At 44.8% G+C, this 22,355-nt stretch overlaps 1 protein-coding gene across 1 annotated transcript in view; it reads left to right on the forward strand.

The window, feature by feature from the left end:
• The window catches only part of LOC115461841 (protein hinderin-like), an 88,823-nt gene that overhangs the window by 11,212 nt on the left and 55,256 nt on the right, over positions 1-22,355 (forward strand). Inside the window, exon 2 of the mRNA XM_030191899.1 lies at positions 14,241-14,276. Coding sequence (XP_030047759.1) covers positions 14,241-14,276 — 36 coding nt within the window. The remainder of the gene's footprint in view (positions 1-14,240; positions 14,277-22,355) is intronic.

The raw sequence follows: 22,355 nt of genomic DNA on the forward strand, positions 1-22,355 counted from the left end.
ATTCCCACTCATTGCCCCGCCCTCGCGTCAAAACGTAATGACGTCAGAGGGCGGAACAATGAGGGGGAATGGAACGCTGGAGGCGAGATGAAGTCAGGAGGAGAGAATCGCGGGACATCGAGGGGCAGAAGGGGAGGGCAGGGCAGAGGAGAATTGATGGCCATGGATGGGATGGGAGGACAGTCATAGGCACCCCGTATAAGAGGCTAAGCCTCCCCAGCCCAACCGTAACCTTCCGCTGGCTGCTGCCCCCCCAAATGCAGGGCAGCCAGGCAGCTCTCGGATTGTCCCTCCACTCCTTCCTGCTCTCAGCTCCCTGATTGACAGCCCTCCTCTCTTTTCCTCCCCCCCCCCCCTTGCGCGTGTTTAACCCTTTTACTTTCAGGCGCAGCGATGGGAGTGAAGAGGACAACATAGTGGGTCGCCTCCAGCTTCTCCCTTCTCTCACACAGTGTCCCGCCTTCTGCAATGATGCATTTGCTGTTTCCGTGAGGGTGGGACACTGTGTGAGGGAAGGGAGAAGCTATGTTGTCTGCTTCACTGCTGTTGCGCCTGAAAGTAAAAGGGTTAAACGCGTGGGGGGGGGGGGGGAGGAACGGAGAGGAGGGCTGTCAGGGAGCTGACGGAGGGCAGAGAGAATCGCTGGACATGGGTGGGAGAGCAGGGGGAGAGAAGAGATGGCTGGGATTGGAGAGGAGGGCAGGGGGAGAAGAGATCGCTGGACAGGAGAGGAGGGGAGGGCAGGGGGAGAGAAGAGATTGCTGGACAGGAGGGGAGGGCAGGGGGAGAGAAGAGATTGCTGGACAGGAGGGGAGGGCAGGGGAGAGGAGAATTGCTAGACATGGATGGATGGAGGGGAGGGCAGGGGAAAGAGGAGAATTGCTGGAAATGGATGGATGGAGGGGGCAGGTGAGAGCAAATTTGCTGGATATGGATGGATGGATGGATGGATGGAGGAGAGGGCAGGGGAGAATGGAGAGTTGCTGGACATGGATGGATGGAGGTCATATCCAGCAGATAGCCAAGACCTGTCGCTTCTTTCTCTATAACATCAGCAAAAGTCGCCCTTTCCTCTCTGAGCACACCACCCGAACTCTCGTCCACTCTCTTATTACCTCTCGCCTTGACTACTGCAACCTACTCCTCACTGGCCTCCCATGTAGCCATCTACCCCCCCTTCAATTCAATTCGTTCAGAACTCTGCTGCACGTCTTATCTTCCGCCTGGACCGGTATGCTCATATCACCCCTCTCCTCAAGTCACTTCACTGGCTTCCGATCAGGTACCGCATCCAGTTTAAGCTTCTCCTACTAACCTTCAAATGCACTCAATCTGAAGCCCCTCATTACCTTTCTACCCTTATCTCCCCGAAACCTCCGCTCACAGGACAAATCCCTCCTCTCTGCACCCTTCTCCACCACCTCCAATTCCAGGCTCCGCCCTTTCTGCCTCGCCTCTCCCTATGCTTGGAATAAACCTCCTGAGCCCATACGCCAAGCCCCCTCCCTACCCATCTTCAAATCCTTGCTCCAAGCCTACCTCTTCAATGTCGCCTTCGGCACCTAACCATTATACCTCTATTCAGGAAATCTAGACTGCCCCAATTTGATTGTCTGCACATTTTGTCCATTAGATTGTAAGCTCCTTTGAGCAGGGACTGTCCTTCTTTGTTAAACTGTACAGCGCTGCGTAACCCTAGTAGCGCTTTAGAAATGTTAAGTAGTAGTAGTAGAATTGCTGGACATGGATGGATGAATGGGGGCAGGCGAGAGAGGAAATTTGCTGGATATGGGTGGATGGAGGAGAGTGCAGGGGAGAATGGAGAGTTGCTGGATATGGATGGAGGGGAGAGAGGAGAATTGATGAACATGGATGAATGGAGGGGGCAAGGGAGAGAGGAAATTTGCTGGATATGGGTGGATGGAGGAGAGGGCAGGGGAGAATGGAGAGTTGCTGGACATGGATGGATGGAGGGGAGGAAAGTCAGGAAGGAGATGCACATGGATGGAGGGAAGGGAAGAGAGGAGAAATGCTGGACATGGATGGAGTCTGCGTACTCTTTATTTTTAAAAAAAATACTATAAATAAAAATAACAAAGATAAAAAAAAAATAGATAAAACAATCCGTATCTCATACCCCCTGGAGCATATTTATTTATTTGTTGCATTTATACCCCGCTGTTTCCCGCTCGGTAGGAGGTTTAGTGCGGCTTACATAGTATGGATTACTTCCGCAAACTACTGAAGACCCATCTCTTTAACAAGGCATACCACAACGATCAACAAATATGAACTCCTATACATAAATCTAGAATTGTCTTGTAATATTGGTTATACCACTATAATGTATTTCATTATCATATTACCCAAGAACCTTCTGTAATACTAAATTTATACTTTATCATATATTTTCACTATTCATGATGTATTGTAAGCCACATTGAGCCTGCAAAGAGGTGGGAAAACGTGGGATACAAATGCAATAAATAATAATAATAGTATCACAAAAAGAACACAGCTGTAGCAATAGTAGAGGTAAGATGTGGTTGTTAGGAAATAGGTGAAATGGGCAGGGGATGTAGAGGTAGGAGTGGTGTAGAGTGGGTTCATAGGTTAAGTCTGGTCATTTGGGTAGGCTTGTTTGAAGAGGTAAGTTTTTAGCAACTCCTGGAAGGGTAGATGGTCGCTAACTGTTCGAATGGGTCTTGGTAAGGCATTCCAGAGCTGGCTGCCTATAACGGAGAAATTACATGATAACCTTGCTAGCGCCCGTTTCATTTGTGTGAGAAACGGGCCTTTTTTTACTAGTCTTCAATAAAGTAAAAAGGTTTATTCTCCACTAATAGTCACATGCATGATCCAGACTCCATGTATAGATCACAATAAAAATATTTAACAAAACAAAATGTGCATTAGTCCTAATTTTGTACATAAAGAAATACCCTATATTTCTGTAATTAAATTTTTCTTAGATTTACTATACATAGTTGGAGTCAAAGGTTTGATTTAAGGACTCCACAGCCCTGCTAGTTCTTTGTATCTTATTCAACTGCACGTACAGTTTGCTTTCAGTTGTCTTGTGTATATATTTCGACTGCACTTACCTTCTTGTCTGCCTATTAAGAGATTTCATTGTATTGTACAGTGTTAGCATCAAACATATAAATGGCGAGTGACCGACTCACTCGCAAATGCGCAGTAGAGACTTCCCTCTCTGTCCCGCCCCCGCGTCAATACGTGATGACGGGGGGGGGGGCGGGACAGAGAGGGAAACTGCGCCGCCGAGGTTGCTACCGCTCCCCCCCCACTCGGAGTCGCCGCCACCATCCCTCCACCCGGCCCGGGCCCTCTCTTCCCTTCTGAACGTACACATCCATTCGCCGAACGCAGCAACGCACATCAGCTGAGCTGCAGTGAGCCCTTCCTTCTTTGCCTGTGGCCCCGCCCTCCTGTGACGTAATGTCAGCGAGGGCGGGACACACACAGGCAGAGAAGGAAGGGGCAGCTCAGCTGATGTGCTTTGCTGCGTTCGGCCAATGGATGTGTAAGTTCAGAAGTGAAGAGAGGGCCCGGGCCAGGTGGAGGGGTGGCGGCGACTTCGAGGGGGGGGGAGAGCGGTGGCGACTTCGCGGGGGGGAGGGGAGCGGTGGTGACCGCGGGGGGAGGAAAACCTCAATACCAGCCCGTTTTTACGGGCTCAACGGCTAGTCATATATATTTGATCTGAATGTTCTATTGTGCCTACCATGATGTTTCATTTATTTTGTGGTGACATCTTGAGTGCCATGTCTGTTATATGAATGTTTTTTCGTGCTGCTATTATGATGTATTCTGATTACATTTATCATATTTTTGTATGATTGTTTTACAGTGCTGTTAAATGTTTATATTTCTGATATTTTAGTCTTATTACTAGCCGTTAAGCCCGTTAAAACGGGCGAGATTTCCAGCTAACCTCCTCGCCGCCACTCCCTCCCCCCTCTGGGCCGGGCCCCCTGCACTGCCCTGACAGCGCCTCTCACCTCCATGTGAAAGCGCTGCAGGCAGCAGCAGATCTCCTGCCTGCAGCGCTTTCACACGGAGGTGAGAGGCGCTGTCAGGTCAGTGCAGGGGGCCCAATATGGAGGAGGGTGGGAGCGGCGGCGGGGATGGGGGGGGGGAAGGTGGAGGTTGGTGCGCGCGATGTTCGTTTCCAGGCGGCAGTGTCCGACAGTGACTCTGACTCCGTTTCCCTCTCTGTTCCGCCCTCTCACGTCATCACGTTTTGACGCGAGGGCGGGACAGAGAGGGAAATCTGTACTGCGCATTTGCAGGTGAGTCGGTCACTTGCCGTTTATGTGTTTGATTAGGATTCATTTTGCCATTGATTGTATTCATACTTATTTTTATTCATTTTACTATTATTTATACTGTTAACAAAATTGTAAGGTTTTTTTTCAAGTTGTTCCTGCAGTACACCACATTGGGCGAATCTCTTCATAAAAGCAGTTAATAAATCCCAATAAATAAATGAATAAAGAGATTTGCTGTACTAGAATAAGTCAGGGCATGCTTAGTGTTTTCAAGGAAACAATCCATTTGGTTGTGCCAAGTTTACATGTTGCTAAAACAGCAAGGGACCATGCCTTGTTTTCCGTTCCCGTTCTGATGCTATGGAATACCTGTCCAGGTCATTTGTAGTTGAAACGAGTTGCACCCAATTTAGAAATCTTTGAAAGCTCATCTGTATAGGGAAGCAGTTGGTTGATTTTTGGGTGGGATATTGTTTGGGGGATGGAGATGTTTTTTCTATTGTGTATTTTGGAAGCATCTTGATCATTAATTTCCTAGATGAGTAAGAAATAATAAATGAAATGAAGCTATTGCAATTTCCTAAATATAGGAGAGCATACTGCTCATATAGATGGAACCTGTTCGTTTTAGGTGGCTGTGTTGTGAATAAGCTGATAGGCCATGTTTTTAATTTTCTTTAAATGCATTATTGCCAGCATACTGCTACAGATGTTGAGGGTGAAGGAAGGAAATTAAAAATCAGAATTTCCTTAGCTTAGAGCAGATGAATCCAAAAACTTTTATGGGTTATGACCATCTACCAGGTGGAGATAGATTGCAGAACTGAACTCAGCAATATAGTATGGTAAGGCTCCTTGTGATTTGGTATTGTTCTGTCAACAGGCGATGGGTGATCTCTCATAAGCTCCCTGGTTTCTTTGGTGGGCCTCAGCTCCTTTTCCTTTATGGTGTTTAGTTGAGCTTGGGTGGGGGTTAAAACTTCTGCAAGTGCCAGTCTTGGGATACACCTGATGGTTGCCAGGTCCCTCCCTCATCCTGCTGCAGTCTTCTCCTTTCCCTTGAGGGGAGAGGGGAGAATAAAAAAGAAAGATACAGAGACTATTGAGACACAGATTTCTGTGGTCAGCGACTTGTGTTCTTAGGATGGGTTAAGTATACTTTAAAGCCAGCAGTTCCTCTCAGAGAAACTGCACGTTCGGTCTTGTATATTGCTATGGTGCGTACAGCTTTAAATATTTTTTTACTGTCGGGGTTTATTGAGATCATAGTTCTGTGCTCTTTTGTTCTGGCATGATGGCCAAGCTCATTAAGCACTGCTCCCGCTATGGAGCATGGAGAGCAGCATTGGGACATTGTTCTGTGTTTTTGGGGTTCAGAATTCGGCGGTTGCTGCGGTGGGGCCCTCACTTTCCTGCTCGGGAAATAACACCTTGTTGTCCTCTTAATTAACTGACTTTGATTTTTCTCCTGTGGAGATGCCAGTGGCAGCCATTTCGAATTCTCATGGTTCTCTTTCCTCTGCTCAGGAAGCCTCCTCTGCAGCTCAGAGGAATCTGCACTTGTGGTTGGCATTGGGGTCTTAGGTTGCTTCTTTTGCATTTCAGGTTTTGAGCTCTTAGGTTCCTTTTACACCTAAATTTGTCCTGTTAATGCAACAACTAATGCTATTGCAGACAATATTCAGGACTCTATCGCGGCCCAGTTGGATCCTGTCCAAAAAGACACTTGGAATCTGTGTCTGAGCTGCACCCTGCCTCTCCAGTCCCCTCGGAGGGGGCGTTTCTGCTGCTTCACTGCACTCTGTTTTCTCAGAGGTTCTGCAGGAAGGAGAAATTGTCTCGGATGAGGCAGATGATCCTACTGCAGTATGGCTGTTCTATAGGGAAGAACTCCCTAATTTTATTACTAAAGCTTTGGAAGTCCTGAAAATTGCATCCTCTGATTCTCAGCCTTCATCTTTGGTTAATCTTATGATGGCTAGCACCAAGAAGCCTCCCAGATCCGTTCTTGTGCATGAGGCTATGCAGGAATTAATTTTGGTGCAGTTGAACATGCTAGATGCTAGCCTGCGGGTAGCCAGGGCTATGTTTCGCCTATATCTAGCTTCTCAGGAGAAGTTGGAGAAGTTCAAGATGCCTAAGGTGGATGCTTTGGTGGCGACGGTTACCAAGAAAAGGGCGGTACTGCACTTAAGGATGTTAAGGAGAGGAAGCTGGAGTCTGCTTTCAAGTGTTCTTTTGAAGTCTCTGCCTTATCGCTTAAGGCTTCAGTGTACAGCTCCTATCTATGCTGCTAGAGCTTGTCTGTCTTGGGTGCAGCGAGCTGCTGATTCCTTTTCTACCTCTGATGACATGCCGTCTTTGGAGTTTCTGGCTATAGAATTTGTTCTGGATTATCTGGTGGATGCTTTGTATGTTGGGAGAGGGGGAGGCTATGGGCTGGGACCCAGAGCTGTGGTAGCAGACAACACTTTTTCTTTTCTTTTCTTTTCTATCCTATCATGATGTTGGAGTTATTTTCTGTTGTGTATTTTTAAATAATTTTTTTGTATGTACCCTGTTTTGATGGACTTTGCTTTCATTGGCGGTTAATCAAGTATTAAACCTGAACCAGATCTCATTTGAGCTTCTGCTAAGCAGATAGCCCTAGCAGTCACAACCAGGCACTTTCTGTGGCTGCATCATTGGGCTATGAATGCTGATTCCAAACAGTGCTTCCCAAAGCTTCTATTTAGAAAGAAGCTTTTGCTTTGGGAGGATTTGAAGAAGCTGGTCAAGAACGTGAGGGACTTGAAGACTCAGCGTCTACTTGAGGATAAGCCTAAACGGATCCTTCCTTAGCCTTTGCAGCAGATGAATCCAGAAACTGATGGGTTGTGTCCATCTACCAGCAGGTGGAGATAGAGAATACTGTACTGAAGACAGTGATACTGGATGGCTAGCCTCTTAGTCAGTGAATATATCTCTTTCTCCAGCAGGTGGTGGACAGATTCTCAACAGCTCCTGAATTCTTCAGATTTGGGTTGCTCCTGAGCCGGATTCTAGCCAGTTTGGCCAGGTGATGCCTAAGATGGATGCTTGGTGGCATACCTGATACCCTGCTTCACCCCGTGTTCCCCCTCCCTCCTTCTTTCTCTGCCCTGGTTGTTCCCTTTGGCTGATAGCCTTCCACACACACTTTTGGGTGACGGGCTCCAACCTGGAAGGTTGCGTCTTTTTAGAGACTTGCATCAACCTTCCTGCGGCTGTGCTGAGTGGATTCTTTCCCTTTTATTTGCTTTCCAGGACGTAACGCTAGTTCATGGTGTGCAGCATGGCAGCAGAGACCGTGAAGAGGTGCTCTTGCTGTGATAAACGGTGGTTGATGGCAGGTCTCTGTGTAGCGGGGTGTTCTGAGGGCCTGGTATGGGATAGTGCTTTGCCTTCTCCCGACATGGTGATTTCCCATGCTGATTCGCCGGGTGCACATGCCACCTTGAATTCTCCCATCGCAGCAGTTCCCACTGTACAGCTGATCGCAGTGGTGTTGGTCAAGGAGCCTTTGCGATCTAGGGTGTTTCTGGACTTCAGCTTTGGAGGTTCCTCTCCTAGGGTGTCCTTTTCTATGTTGACTGGAACTCCAGGGGTTTTGTCTGATCCTCTTGAGTTCTGGGGAATTTTATCGCCAGAATTTGTTGTGTTGAAATGGGCTTTACCAATTTCTGTGAGCTCCAGTGGGACTGGTTCCGGGTGACCCCACAGGGGACTTGGAGCCTGCCTTGTAACCTTTAGGAGATCTTGCGTAGAAACGGAGGTGGCTGACCTCTATTTCTGAGCCCGGGGTTGTTAGACCCTATTTCCCCCTCTCCTTCCCTGGTGACTTTGTTAGGGGAGTCTCTACGCCCCTCTCGGCTGGATGAATTGGAGGGGAAGATCCTTCAGGAGGAACCTGATGACCCCATGGCTGTCTGCATTTTTCATAGAGAGGAATTGCCTTCTCTCATCACTGGGGCTTAGAAGCGCTGAATATTGCTGATCCGAAAGCTCAGGTTGCTTCCACGGTGAATCCTAAGATGACGAGCACACGGAAATCTTCCAGGGCATTTCCCGTGCTTGAGGTGGATGTTTTTCTTTCGTAAGGTGGACGCTCTGGTGGCAGTGGTCACGAATAAGACCACTCTCCTGGTTGAAGGTGGCGTGGCTTTGAAAGACATGCAGGATTTGCGGCTGGAGGCTTTCTTGAAGCGCTCTTTGGAGGTATCTGCCCTTGCCAGTCAGGCTTCTATTTTGTAGTTCTTACACGGCCAGAACATGCTTTAGCTGGTTGCAGAAGGTGCTGGAGCAGGGTCGGGATTCTTTCTTTGCCTTGGCTTCTGCTATGCCGCGGATGGAGTCGGGTCTGGCGTATTTAGCAGACTCCTTGTATGATTTGGTGTGTGCCTCAGCCAAAGAAATGGCTCTTGCAGTCGCTTCCCTGGCTGCTGTTGTGGCTTTGTCATTGGGCAGCGGATATGGCACCCAAACAGCGGCTCACTAAACTGGCCTTTTCGTGGCAAACTTTTCTAATTGGGGAGGATCTGGTGAAGGATTAGGGTGATTCCAAATCTCAGCTTCTCCTGGAGGATAAGCCTAAGTCCACGGTGTGGTCTGGGAGGTCAAGGCCTCGGCTCTGGGATGCGAGACGGTACCGCCTGGGCTGCACGTCCTCAATGTTCCAGCATACCAGATTCCAGCAGCGCTCTTCCTTTCGGGGTGATTAGCGGGCTTCTGGCCGCTTCAAATGAGATGTTCCTCGCAATAATGGGATGCCGTTCCACTCTTTCATGCTCAAGGTAGGGGGTCGTCTGACTCTCTTTTACGAGGAGTGGACTAAAATCACCACAGATCAGTGGGTTTTGGATATTATCAGAGACGGTTACAGGCTTGAATTCTCCTCACCCCTCGGAGATTCTTTCTTGGAGTCCCGGTGCATCACAGTGTCCAAGAGTTTGGTGGTTCAAGACATGTTGCAATCCCTGGTGGACCTGGGGGCGGTGGCTTCAGTTCCTCCCTGCAAAGCATGACAGGACAGGTATTCCATTTACTTCGTCATCCCCAGAAAAGGAAGCTCCTTCCGCCCCATCTTGGCCCTCATGAAGGTCAGTCAATTTCTAAAGGTTGGACATTTTAGCATGGAAGGGCTGTGGTAGTGGCGGTGAAGCCGGGAGGGTTCCTTTGGATTTCAAGGGGGCCTATTTACCTATTTCCATTTGGCCTCCGCATCAGCAGTACCTTTGCTTTGTGATTCTGTCATTTTCAATTCTGCACCATGCCATTTGGCCTGGCTACTGCACCTCACACTTTCTCCAAGGTCATGGTAGGAGTGGCAGCGTTCTTGAGGAAGGAAGGGATCTGGGTGCATCCTTACCTGATTGATCAGAGCGTGTCGGAGCAGGAGAGTTGCCTGGCTTCCGAAAGGTTCATTGCCCTGTTGCAGTCCCTAGCATGTGGGGAATGATGGAGCTAGATCTCATGGCGACACGATTGAGCACAAAGGTAGCCTGGTTCTTCAGCAGAAGATGGGAGGTTGGGTTCAAAGGACTGGATGTCCTGCTGCAGCCATGGCTGGAGTTGGCGCTTCTCTACATCTTTCTGCCATGACCCTTGATAGGGAGAGTCTTATACAGAATCGGACGTCACTGGGGGCTGGTCATTTTGGTGGCCCCGGATTGTCCACAGCGTCCGAGGTATGCAGCCTTGGTCCGTCTTCTGGTGGATGCTGCCCTTCGGCTTCCACTCTCTTCTGATCAGGGTCTGGTTCAGATGGAGGATCCCTCCCGCTTTGGTCTTATGACCTAGCTCTTGAGAGGTGAAGATTGAGGAAGAAGGGGTATTCGGACTCTGTGATAGCTACGCTTCTTAGAGCCAGGAAGTGTTCCATGACAACAGCATATGCTCGGGTGTGGCATACCTTTGAGGCGTGGTGCTCGGCCTGTGCCTGGTTTCCGTTTCTGCTGTTGTTCCACATCTGTTGGCCTTTTTGCAGAACAGTCTGCAAAAGGGTTTGGCATATAATTCTCTTCGGGTTCAGGTGGCGGCTCTTGCCTGTTACAGAGGGTGTGTGTCGGGTATTTCTCTGTCAGCTCATCCTGATGTGGTTCGTTTTTTGCGAGTGTTCTCCACCTAAGCCAGACTTGCCTGGCCTGGAACCTGAATCTGGTGCTCAAAGCTCTCCATTGAGTACCATTTGAGCCATTGCTCAAGGCTTCGGACAAGGATCTTACTCTTAAGGCAGTGTTTTTGGTGGCTATGGCCTCTGTGCACCGGGTCTCCGAGATTCAGGCATTGTTGTGTTGAGATCCGTTTTTTCAATTTTCTGAGTCTGGGCTTAAATAGAGTACATTTTCTTTTTACTGAAGGTCATTTCAGCATTTCATCTCAATCATTCTTTCCTTCTCCCCTTGTTTAGGAGGGAGGACTATCCTGCAGATTTTGTGCAGCTTTGGTTTTTGGATGTGCGTAGGGTACGTCTTCACTATTTGAAGAAGTCTAATGATATCAGGTGTTTAGATCATATCTTCATGTTTCTGTCGGGGCCCAGATGGACTCATGCAGCGTCAAAGGCGACAATTGCACATTGGATCAAGGAAGCGGTTTCTTCGGCATATATATTGGAGGGCTGTGCTCTGCTGTTGGCGTTGCGGGCTCCTCCATGTGGGCGCATGTGGCCTTGTGGGCAGAAATGTGTGTGCTGTCTGTGGATGAGATCTTCAGGTGGATACTTGGACCTCATTGCATACATTTTCAAAGCATTACATTGGATGTGGCTGCACAGACGGATGCCGGTTTTGGTGCGGCGGTGCTGTCTAGGGGAGCGGCAACTTCCCACCCTCTGTAGGGATTGCTTTTTTACATCCCACCAGTTTCTGGATTCATCTGCTGCAGAAGGTTAAAATGATATCTGATAATTTTCTTTCCTTTAGTCGCAGGAGATGAATCCAGGTTCCCACCTGTTGAGCAGCGTCTTTTGTTCTATTCTTTGATGTGGGGTCTCCGTTGTTAGTGTTTTTTTTTTTCAGGTTCAGTTGCATTTCGGAGCACTTTAAAAAAAAAAATACCCAACTACATGGTACGGTTTCACTGTCTTCAGTACAGTATTTTCTATCTCCACCTGCTGGTAGATGAACACAACGCTGGTAGTTCTACTATGTGTATTTTTCAGTATCCAACTTGTGCTTCTCATTTAAAGTATCCTCAGCACGTTGTTTTGTAGCAGTTCTATTTTCACTGCGGTGTTTTATCAAGTTATTTGGCGCCCTTTTGGAGCAGTATTTTATCTGGTTTTTATTTCACCATCTACTTGAACAGCTTAGCATCTGACCGGGTTTTTATTTTACCAGCATTTCATCTTTACAGACGTTTTATTGTTTTGGGTCCCTGTTTTTGTTAATATATATGTCTTAACCTCTTTTAGTTTTCCTGTGCATCATGAGAGAGTGCTGTCTCAGTGTTTTAAATACATTACTTTAAGGTTTATCCCCTTTTATTTTTACATGATATATACCACATGCACATTTGTATAAAGTTAAAGTCCATTAACATTCCAATCCACTGCATCTTTTAAGGTTCATCTAAATTTTGTTTTTTTAATTCATATTTAAGAATATTATTGTGACCCCTGAAGCAGGCGGTTTGTGCCACTGAAACACTGTATCAGGTCCTTCTCCTCAAGCAGCAAATAAAGTCCTTTTAAGCACCATTTCCTGTGTTGGATCATCCTTGGTCAGCCTCTACATTTTTCTGCTTTTGCTATGAACCAAGACCACATTTTCGTGTCAGTATATTTTTATTTATTTAGTTTATTGGGCTTTTATTCAAGTTTTATCAGATTTATGGGCTTTTCTAGCCTTTTTTTTTTGTTTGCTTTGTCAGTTTTTGAGATTTCATTTGTATTGTCTTTCCAAACTCAAGCTATGTTACCCATAGGGTTTGCAGTCTGTAGCTGAGGCGGTGAAGGATGAGGTGACTTGCCCAAGCTCACAAGGAATATCAGTGAAAGAAGCAGCGTTTGAACCTTAAATTATCTTGCTCTAGCTAAAAGACCACTTCACATTAAAAAAAAAATATTAGGTTTTTGTTTCCTTAGCATCCCTCCGGACCGGCCCAGAATGTGACTGATGGGTTGTGCACGCCTTCCAGCAGGTGGAGACTGAGAACTCTGTCTCTTGAACGAGCCAATAAGAGCCCTGGCCAGCTTATCTCTTGTCTGTTCTGACTGTTTATTTAAATATTTTATACAGGGGAGAGATTGTTTAGTTGGTGTTCAAAGAGATGAGGTTTACCTTTTTCCATTTGTTTCTGTGCACCGGTGTCTCTTGCCTTTTGAAGAGGCTGAGGCCTGCGGGGGTCTCCCTTCAGCGTCGGGGGTGTTACACTCAGGAGGCTTAGTCCCTCCCCAATTCCTCCCTATTTTCCTCCCTGCACCACTAAACACTACTGAGTACCAGGAGTTTCCTCAGCCTCTTTGAGGGAAGAACACTTGAGAGTTGCAAACTGGGACAAGGAGGAGTCAGTTGCAGCAGGAAGCAGCGAGGCTCATGTCTTGGGCGGAGATTCATTTGGCCGCCATCTCGGTGTCATATGTGGCAGGCACTGCGAACTTTCAAGCATATTTTCTCAGTCGGCACAACATGGACCCAGGAGAGTGGTCTTAGTGCAACAGCGTTCCAAGTGGTTGTAAATCGCTGGGGACTTCTGATCATGGACTTGTTGGCCACAAATCTGAATGCAAAGGTACCCCTTTTCTTCAGTCGCAGAAGGGATATAAAGGAGGAAGGCATGGATGCGCTTCTACAGCCTTGTCTGTCAGACCTGCTCTATGCGTTTCCTCTGTGGCCTCTTCTCTGACGTCTGATCCAACAGATCGAGGCTCACAGGGGGCCAGTGATCCTGATAGTTCCAGACTGGCACTGCAGGCTGTAGTACACCGGTGCCACGTGCCTCCTAGTTGAACCTCTGCTTCGGTTTCAGGAGTTTCTTGATCTGCTAGTTCAGGGCTGGTTCATCCAGACCCAGCTCAGTTTTGTGTTACAGCTTGGCTCTTCAGTGGGCTAGGTTGATGAACAGAGGATTCTCCTCCAAGGTCGTTTCCATGATGCTTAATTCTCAGCCAGGTTATTATAATAATAAATACATATATATGTGTATGTATGTATTGTTTTTCAGATGAGTTGGTGTTTTTTCCTTGTTGATGAGCTCAGTGATCTAATGAACATCTTGAAAGTTATTGAGGGGGTCTTCTACTAAAGGTTAGCTTGAGTTATCTTCAGCAGGTCCCATTTTATTCCTGTGGGTCCTGCTGCAGATAACTCGAGCTAATCTTTAGTAAAAGACCCCCTGAAAATGTAGTGACAGTGTATCTCCTGTTTTATGCATGTCGGTTACTGTAAACATCCGGGAAAGGGGATGGGATTTGATATACTGCCTTTTTGTGGTTACAATCAAAGTGGCTTTCATATTATATACAGGTACTTATTTTTGTACCTGGGACAGTGGCAGGTTAAAGTGACTTGCCCAGAGTCAAAAGGATTGGCCTTGGGAGTCTAATCCAGTTCCCCTAGTTCTCAGACCACTGCACTAACCATTAGGTTACTCCTCCGTTCCAATAAATGCTTAATTCCAGTTTTGCACGGGTAGAGAATGAGAGTTTAGATCGGTAGTCTCAGACATTCTTAGATACAGTGAACAGAATTGTGCATCTCTGTATTCGCAACCAATAACCAACATCCACATTTGCTTTAAGTGTTGCCTAGGTGTATAAAGATAGGTTAGTTTGCATAGTGTATGCTACAGACCATCTCTGGAGAATCACTGATCACCAAGGTTGGGAAGTGTTCCTTAGGAAAGACATTAAGATGCTAGATGAGCCTGTTTTATCCCTTAAACTGTTTATTCTGGTCTGTTTTTGTTCCTTAATGGTGGTATTTTCAGAGTCAAACGAAGAACAATCAATGGTGTTCCTCCCAGGTAAGGTATCTTGCATTTGGTAACATTTTTCTATTTTGAAATGAGGCATTATGGAGCTGGTAATGTTGAAAAAAAAATTATAAAAACATACAAACTTTTCTACATATTCATTTTTACTACTATTCAGTTTTGTCAACGCTTACGGTATTCAAATTTGGATCTGAAAAAATATAGTAGTTGTAGTAATATGATAATGTTGTCTTGTGGAAGTGATGCCTGTCAAAGTAGCATATGGGTTATGGGTTTGCCCATTGACTCTTGTGCAGGATATCGGGCTTTGATTGTGAAGCTCATATTCTGTTCTTTGAGCTGACAAGGGCTGAAGATGATGTGAAGGTAGAATTTGCAGTCCATGAAGAGAGGAAGTCTCAGGTATCACAATAGTTTCATTTAGTAGCTTGATTTCAAGTTTGAAGCCCAGAGCAGCAAGAGGAAACTGGAGGTCCTTAATAATAGACAAAAACACAATGCTATTTTTTCTGTACTTCTGTTAACTTATTTTATTACAGTAGTAGACATGTGCAGCTCTCTGTAATACACATGAGACAGATATCCGTGTTCTGTGAAACTTAAAATCTAGTCAAGAGACACTGACTAAACAATCGGGTTTCAAGAAATTTATTACACTAAACAAGGTTTAAATCAAAGTCAATGATCAGGAAGAGCCAAAATATGAGTACTATCAGAAAGATCAGATTTTAGTCAGGAGTTTTTGGCTACAAAAGAGTGAAGCACCAGCTTTGGAAGACACTGTTGGTCATATGGGCTATAAAGGTGTAAAGTATGGAATTGGGAGTTAAGGGGAGATGAGAGTAGCTTGCCCAACAGGTAGAGGATATGAGGAAGGATGCAGAGGGTGATAAGAGGTATCATATTAGACGAAATAGCACCACTACAAACAAGAACCTCACGAAGACACAACTCGATACCATGATATAACAAAGAACTGAAAAAACTAAAGTTAGGAGGCTAGAACGAGCATGGACAAAAATAAAGGACGAATACACACACAATGCATGGAAACAAATGCAAAGAAAATACAAGTATGCAATACCCAGCAGATCGAATCTGGACAAACTTCGCACTCCTCAACACTGAAACCGTCACCCAAGCGATTAACAGATTCGCCAAATCCCACTGTAAACTGGACGTATGTCCTAACAACCTAATAAAATCTGCCCCACAACGCTTCATAACAGACCACACCTAAACTACTTACTACAACATGGACTCTTTCCTAAGGACAAAGGCAATATACTACTCACCCCAATACCTAAAGACTCGAAGAAAAAAGAAAACGTCATCACCAACTACCGCCTGGTAGCATCTATCTCTCTGACAGTTAAACTACTGGAAAGCATGGTAACCAAGCTTACCTGAATAAATTTTCAGTACTACACGAATCACAATCAGGATTCCGCTCCAACCACAGCACCGAAACAGTACTAATCACTCTTTTAACCAAATTCAAGCAAGAAATTACAACCGGCAAGAGTGTACTTCTCCTACAATTTGACATGTCAAGTGCGTTCGACATGGTCAACCATACAATATTATTAAACATACTAGAATACTTCGGGATCGGTGGAAGTGTACTCAGTTGGATCAACGGCTTCCCAACTGCAAGAACATACCAGGTGATGGCAAACTCGAACACATCACTACCATAGAAACCAGAATGTGGAGTACCCCAGGGATCACCGCTATCACCGACTCTTTTCAACCTAATGATGACCCCACTAGCCAAAGCCCTATCCGACCAAGGCCTTAACCCCTACATCTACGCAGATGATGTCACGATATACATCCCGTTCAAACATGATCTAACAGAAATCACAAACGAAATCAAACTTAGCCTCCAGATCATGAACTCATGGGCGGATACATTTCAATTAAAGCTCAACGCAGAAAAAACACATTATCTCATCCTTTCATCTCCATACAATACGAACAAACCCACACATATAAACACCCCAGACTACACCCTTCCTGTTTCAGACAACCTGAAAATTCTTGGTGTTACAATCGACTGAAACCTTACGCTAGAGAGCCAAGTGAAAAATACTACAAAGAAAATGTTTCATTCAATGTGGAAACTTAAACAAGTAAAACCTTTCTTCCTGAGGGAAATATTTCGTAACCTGGTACAATCATTGGTTCTATGTCACCTAGACTACTGCAATGCAATCTACGCTGGATGCAAAGAACAAATCTTGAAGAAACTCCAAATTGTCCAAAACACCGCATCGAGACTCATATTTGGAAGAATGAAATACAATAGTTCTAAGCCCTTACAAGAAAAACTACATTGGCTCCCAATCAAAGATCGAATCGCGTTCAAGGTCTGCACCCTCGTTCATAAAATTATTCATGGCGAAGCACCAGCCTACATGGCAGACATTGTAGACCTGCCAACCTGTTATTCTTGTACATTTAATTGTAACAATATGCTGAACCTCTTACTCTGTTAATGGAGATGCCATTGCAATATAATGTAAGCCACATTGAACCTGCAAATAGGTGGGAAAATGTGGGATAAAAATGCAGCAAATAAATAAATAAACACAAAAAGATCAGCACACTTTTACCTAAATCTCCACTTCCCAAGTTGCAAAGCTCTAAAATATAAAACAACTTATGCATCCAGCTTCTCGTACATAAACAGTCAGTGAAGGAAAACACAGCAAAGCACGAAGGGGAGGGGAGAGAGGGCAGAGGGTAGGGACACACACACTCCCACATGCACACAGAAGAAAACCTTGCTAGCCCCCGTTTCATTTGCATCAGAAACGGGGCTTTTTTTTACTAGTATGTAAATAAAACCTTGACGTCTGGGTCATGAATTTCTTTAGCTTTTCTATATATTTCTTACATAGTAACATAGTAGATGACGGCAGAAAAAGACCTGCACGGTCCATCCAGTCTGCCCAACAAGACAAACACCAGAGCTGGTGGTTGGGAGGCGGGGATAGGGCTGGCCAGACTTATACGGTCTGTGCACTGAAGAGGACAGTACAAATAAAAAAAGTAGCACATATGAATTTATCTTCTTGGGCAGACTGGATGGACCGTGCAGGTCTTTTTCTGCCGTCATCTACTATGTTACTATGTATACCTTACCTTGATTTGTACCTGCCTTATTCAGGGCACAGACCGTACAAGTCTGCCCAGCAGTACTTCCCGCCTCCCAACCACCAGTCCCGCCTCCCATCACCGGCTCTGGCACAGACCGTATAAGTCTGCGTTCCATTATCCTCGCCTCCCAACCACCAACCCCTCTTCCCCCCACCTGCTCCGCCACCCAATTTCGGCTAAGCTGATTATTACAACTCATTAAGAGACAAATCATTACACATCCTTTCCACTCCAGCCTATATAGATTTAGGCTGAGCCCACTTCATTAAATAGTGCATCATATTGTCTCTTGTCACACTGTCTGATTCACCCCCTGTAGCTGGAAAAGCAAATGATTTTTTTTCTGAGGTGACCCATACATCAGGATTTGTACCACTAAGTCCCCCTTCTGCATGACAAAAAAAGATATCTGCTATATGTTCCTCTGTGTTATCCTCTGCATGATAATCGGGAGGTAGGGCACTGGGAGGAAGTACTAGATACAAAGAAGTACATATTTTTTTTTTTTTCAAAATAATCAGCTTTATTTTTAACCTCCGCTAATTTCTGTTCCATTTCATCTTTGATTTGATCAACCTTTTTCGAACCTGACAGAGCATGTGCTTTATCACATTTTAAACATTTCTCATATCATTTAAAATACTCGTCTACTGGTCTGAAGCTATTTTCTTTTGTTTCAAAATTTCTCTTAAATTTATGAGTATTTCATATTTAAAAGTACTGTTTGGTGGGAAGCAAAAAGCAGAATTATTTCTGTTATAACTGTTCCATTTATCCAAATATTTATAACATTCCAGCCCATAATTTATTTTCATTAAAGCTGCTGACCCCGAGAATAGGGTCTCAGACTTTTTTTTTGATTTCCCATAATTAATATGCTGAGAGGAATCTCGAAATCTCATGCCACTGACTCCTATCCCAGGAGTTCCTTTTGAATCTCTCTCCTGTGAGATTTTTTTTTGTTTTGTTACATTTGTACCCCGCGCTTTCCCACTCATGGCAGGCTCAATGCGGCTTACATGGGGCAATGGAGGGTTAAGTGACTTGCCCAGAGTCACAAGGAGCTGCCTGTGCCTGAAGTGGGAATCGAACTCAGTTCCCCAGGACCAAAGTCCACCACCCTAACCACTAGGCCACTCCTCCATCAGATCAGACAAAACTTCTCTGTATGCCCAACAGACTTTAATTCCTAGAGTCTGTAATCTGGCCCCCAGCCAGATTGGCTTAGACCCACTGAGCTTTAAAGCCTCTTCTCTTGGACTTTGTGTCTTAAGCAAGTTGAGAATCCAGTCATCACATATACTCCGAATCGATAAATGATTCACAAAGTTAATGTTAGTTTTCCACAAACTTAGGTTTTTTAAAACATGAAATATATATAGTATCTACAACCCACAAGAGGGCAGTGTTGATCAATGCAAATAATTCACAGACAGCAGAACATAGCTTTCAGGTTTCAGGCGAGGGAAGTCTTGATTCACCAATTTGCTTCATTTCTTTGAAGGCATGAATAAACATGTGGATAAAGGTGAGCCGGTTGATGTAGTGTATCTAGATTTTCAGAAAGCTTTTGATAGTTCCTCATGAGACTCCTGAGAAAATTAGAGTCATGGGATAGGAGGCAAGGTTCTGGTGTGGCTTAGGAATTTGTTATTGGACAGAAAACAGGGTTGGCTTAAATGATCATTTCTCAATGGAGGAGGATGAACAGTGGAGTGCAGCAGGTATCTGTACTGGGACCAGTACTATTTAATGTATTTATAAATGATATGGAAATCGGAACAACGAGTGAGATGATCAAACTTGCAGATGATACAAAACTATTCAAGGTTGTTAAAACACGTGCGGACTGTGAAAAATTGCAGGAAGACCTTAGGAAATTGGAAGACTGGGCGTTCAAATGGCAGATGAAATTTAATGTGATCAAATGCAAGGTGATGCACATTGGAAAGAATAATCTGAATCATAGTTACCTGATGCTAGGGTCCACCTTGGGGGTCAGCATTCAAGAAAAAGATCTGGGTGTTGTAGATAATATGCTTAAATCTTCTGCTCAGTGTGCAACGGTGGCCATAAAAGCAAACAGGATGCTAGGAATTATTAGAAAAGGGATGATGAATAAGAGTGAAAATAATATAATGCCCTTGTATCGCTCCATGGTGTGTCCAACCTTGAGTATTTTCTTCAGTTCTGGTTGCCGTATCTCAAAAAAGATATAGTTTAATTAGAAAAGGTTCAAAGAAGAGCAACCAAAATAATAAAGGGGATGGAACTCCTCTCGTATGAGGAAAGGCTAAAGAGGTTAGGGCTCTTCAGGTTGGAAAAGAGACGGATGAGGGGAGATATGATTCAGGTCTACAAAATCCTGAGTGGTGTAGAATGAGTAGAAGTAAATCGATATGTTACTTGTTCCAAAAGTACAAAGACTAGGGGACACTCGGAAGTGACATGGAAATATTTCTAAAACAAATAGAAGGAAATATTTTTTCACGCAACGAATAGTTAAGTTCTGGAACTCTTTGCTGGAGGATGTGGTAACAGCGGTTAGCGTACCTGGGTTTAAAAAAAGGTTTGGACAAATTCCTGGAGGAAAAGTCCATAGTCTGATATTGAGACAGACAAGGGAAGCAGCTGCTTGCCCTGGGATTTGTAGCATGGAGTGTTGCTACGATTTGGGTTTCTGCCAGGTACTTGTGACCTGCCTTGGCCACTGTTTGGCAAACAGGATAGATGGTCCATTGGTCTGACCTAGTATGGCTGTTCTTATGTACTTTGCTGAGTTATATGTGGACAGCTCCTGGGGTTCTGATGTAGAGTCAGAAGACCTCTCAGAGGAGGTCTCTCTTGGCCTACCTTCAGACCCTAATGACAAGAGTCAGGTGGCTGATGCCATCCCATTTGAGTTGAAAATTGAGGATGAGCCCTGGGCCAAGATGTTGACCATCCTTGATTTCTCTCTTAAGGAAGCGATAACAGTGCACATTCACAGCATCTTTAAAACTGTGTAGAAGAGAAATTGAGAGACACCACGCTATGTGGTGCAGGTTGTTCTAAAGAAGGCACATTTTCTGTATATAGAGTATAGAAGGCTCCCGGATTCGAGAAGCTACATCTTCCTCACCATCCCATGGTGGCTGAATCTGTTCTCAAAAGAGCCAGAAGCTCGAGGACCCATGCCTTGGCTCCCCCAGGTAGGTATGCTTACACTCTGGAGCATTTTCGGAGGAAAGTGTTACAAGGCTCAATACTCATTTTCTGCATCTAGTCTAAACCAGCTCTTCATAATTATCTACCTGAAGAACTTGGTCAGCAGTGTGGTGGAATTTGCAGGGACTGTCCTTCTCTGTTAAATTGTACAGCGCTGCGTAACCCTAGTAGCGCTCTAGAAATGTTAAGTAGTAGAGTAGGCCATAGAACTCTACCAGATAATGAATAAGCAGAAGGAATGTCGAAAGCATATAATCTAGGCAACTTTTGATGTGGCATCAAGACTGTGACAGAACAGTGTGTTTTAAGCTTGCAAAACTGACTTAATTAGTTCTGAAGTGTATTTCTCTAGTTTGGCCAGCAGGTAGTGCATGTTTATGTTTTGAAACTTTCCAAGCGAATGGAACAAAATACCAGTACTCATCACAGGAAGAAGACGCTCACACCAACAGCTGGAAGAGCCAAACCACTACCCAATCAACAATACAGAAGCTAGACAAACAAACAGCAACATAAATCCAAACATGAACAAAACCCAACAGAACCACAACAGCAAAATGGACAGACCACACAGACAACTATGAGCTGTCAAGAACACCAACAATAAACACGACACATATGTCCCAATACCCACAGGCTACATATACTCAAGCTCAGTAATGAACAAGACAACACTACTAAGAGACTGGATAGAAACAGAACAAATTGGACTACTGCTTGTAACTGAAACATGGTTACATCTTGAAGGCGACCATGCACTACTAGACCTATACCCACCAGGATACAAAATAAAACATATCAACAGAACCAAAAAAAAGAGGAGGAGGCGTAGCAGTAATATACAAATCCTCCTTCACAACAGAACCAATCGCTAAACACACATCCTCAACATTCGAAATCCTGGCATGTAAAATCACCGACAAAACACCTGACCAACTATGCATCACACTATCATCCCCCAGGAAGCTGGACAAACAACCAAGATGATTTCATGGACTTCAAATCAAATATCTGCACCAGTCACCCAAACGTCCTACTAATAGGTGACATAAACCTACACCTAGAAAAACAAAACAACACAAACACCAACACACTAATGAACTTCATAAACCAGTGGAACTTTACAACAGCACAAGGAGTCGCATCACACACAAAAGGTCACCGATTAGATATACTAGCACACAGATTCTCATTGAGTAACAGTCACATAGTAGCAAACCACACATGGGAAGAGGTCCCATGGTCAGACCACAAGAAGCTCACCTTCACCTTACAATAGAAGAAAAATGGCAAAAAAAGAGAGCCAAGAACCCAACACACAACAGCCAGAGGGAAAATAGACAACCTCACATTTTGGACAACAACGATAAATGAACTCAAAGACCTATCACCCAAGGACGAACACTTTATGAGAAAATGGGATGAAATAAGTGAAAACATATTAAAGAAAACAGCACCACTCAAAACAAAAATAACCACGTCCCTGGTTTAATGACAAACTATTACACATGAAGAAACTCTGCAGGAAACTTGAAAATACATGGGCCAAAAACAAAAGAGACAAAAATAAAACCATAAGGAGAAAAGCCGTAAGAACAAATGCAAACAGTATAAAGAAAACAAAAGCAGAACACTACAGAACATATACGAACCTCGAACAGACCAACACAAAAAAATATTCAAACTCATGAACAAACTCCTGAAAACCCAGAACATATTGACGACAACGGAAACACC

The sequence above is a fragment of the Microcaecilia unicolor genome, chromosome 2, assembly GCF_901765095.1.
Source record: "Microcaecilia unicolor chromosome 2, aMicUni1.1, whole genome shotgun sequence".
NCBI lineage: Eukaryota > Metazoa > Chordata > Amphibia > Gymnophiona > Siphonopidae > Microcaecilia > Microcaecilia unicolor.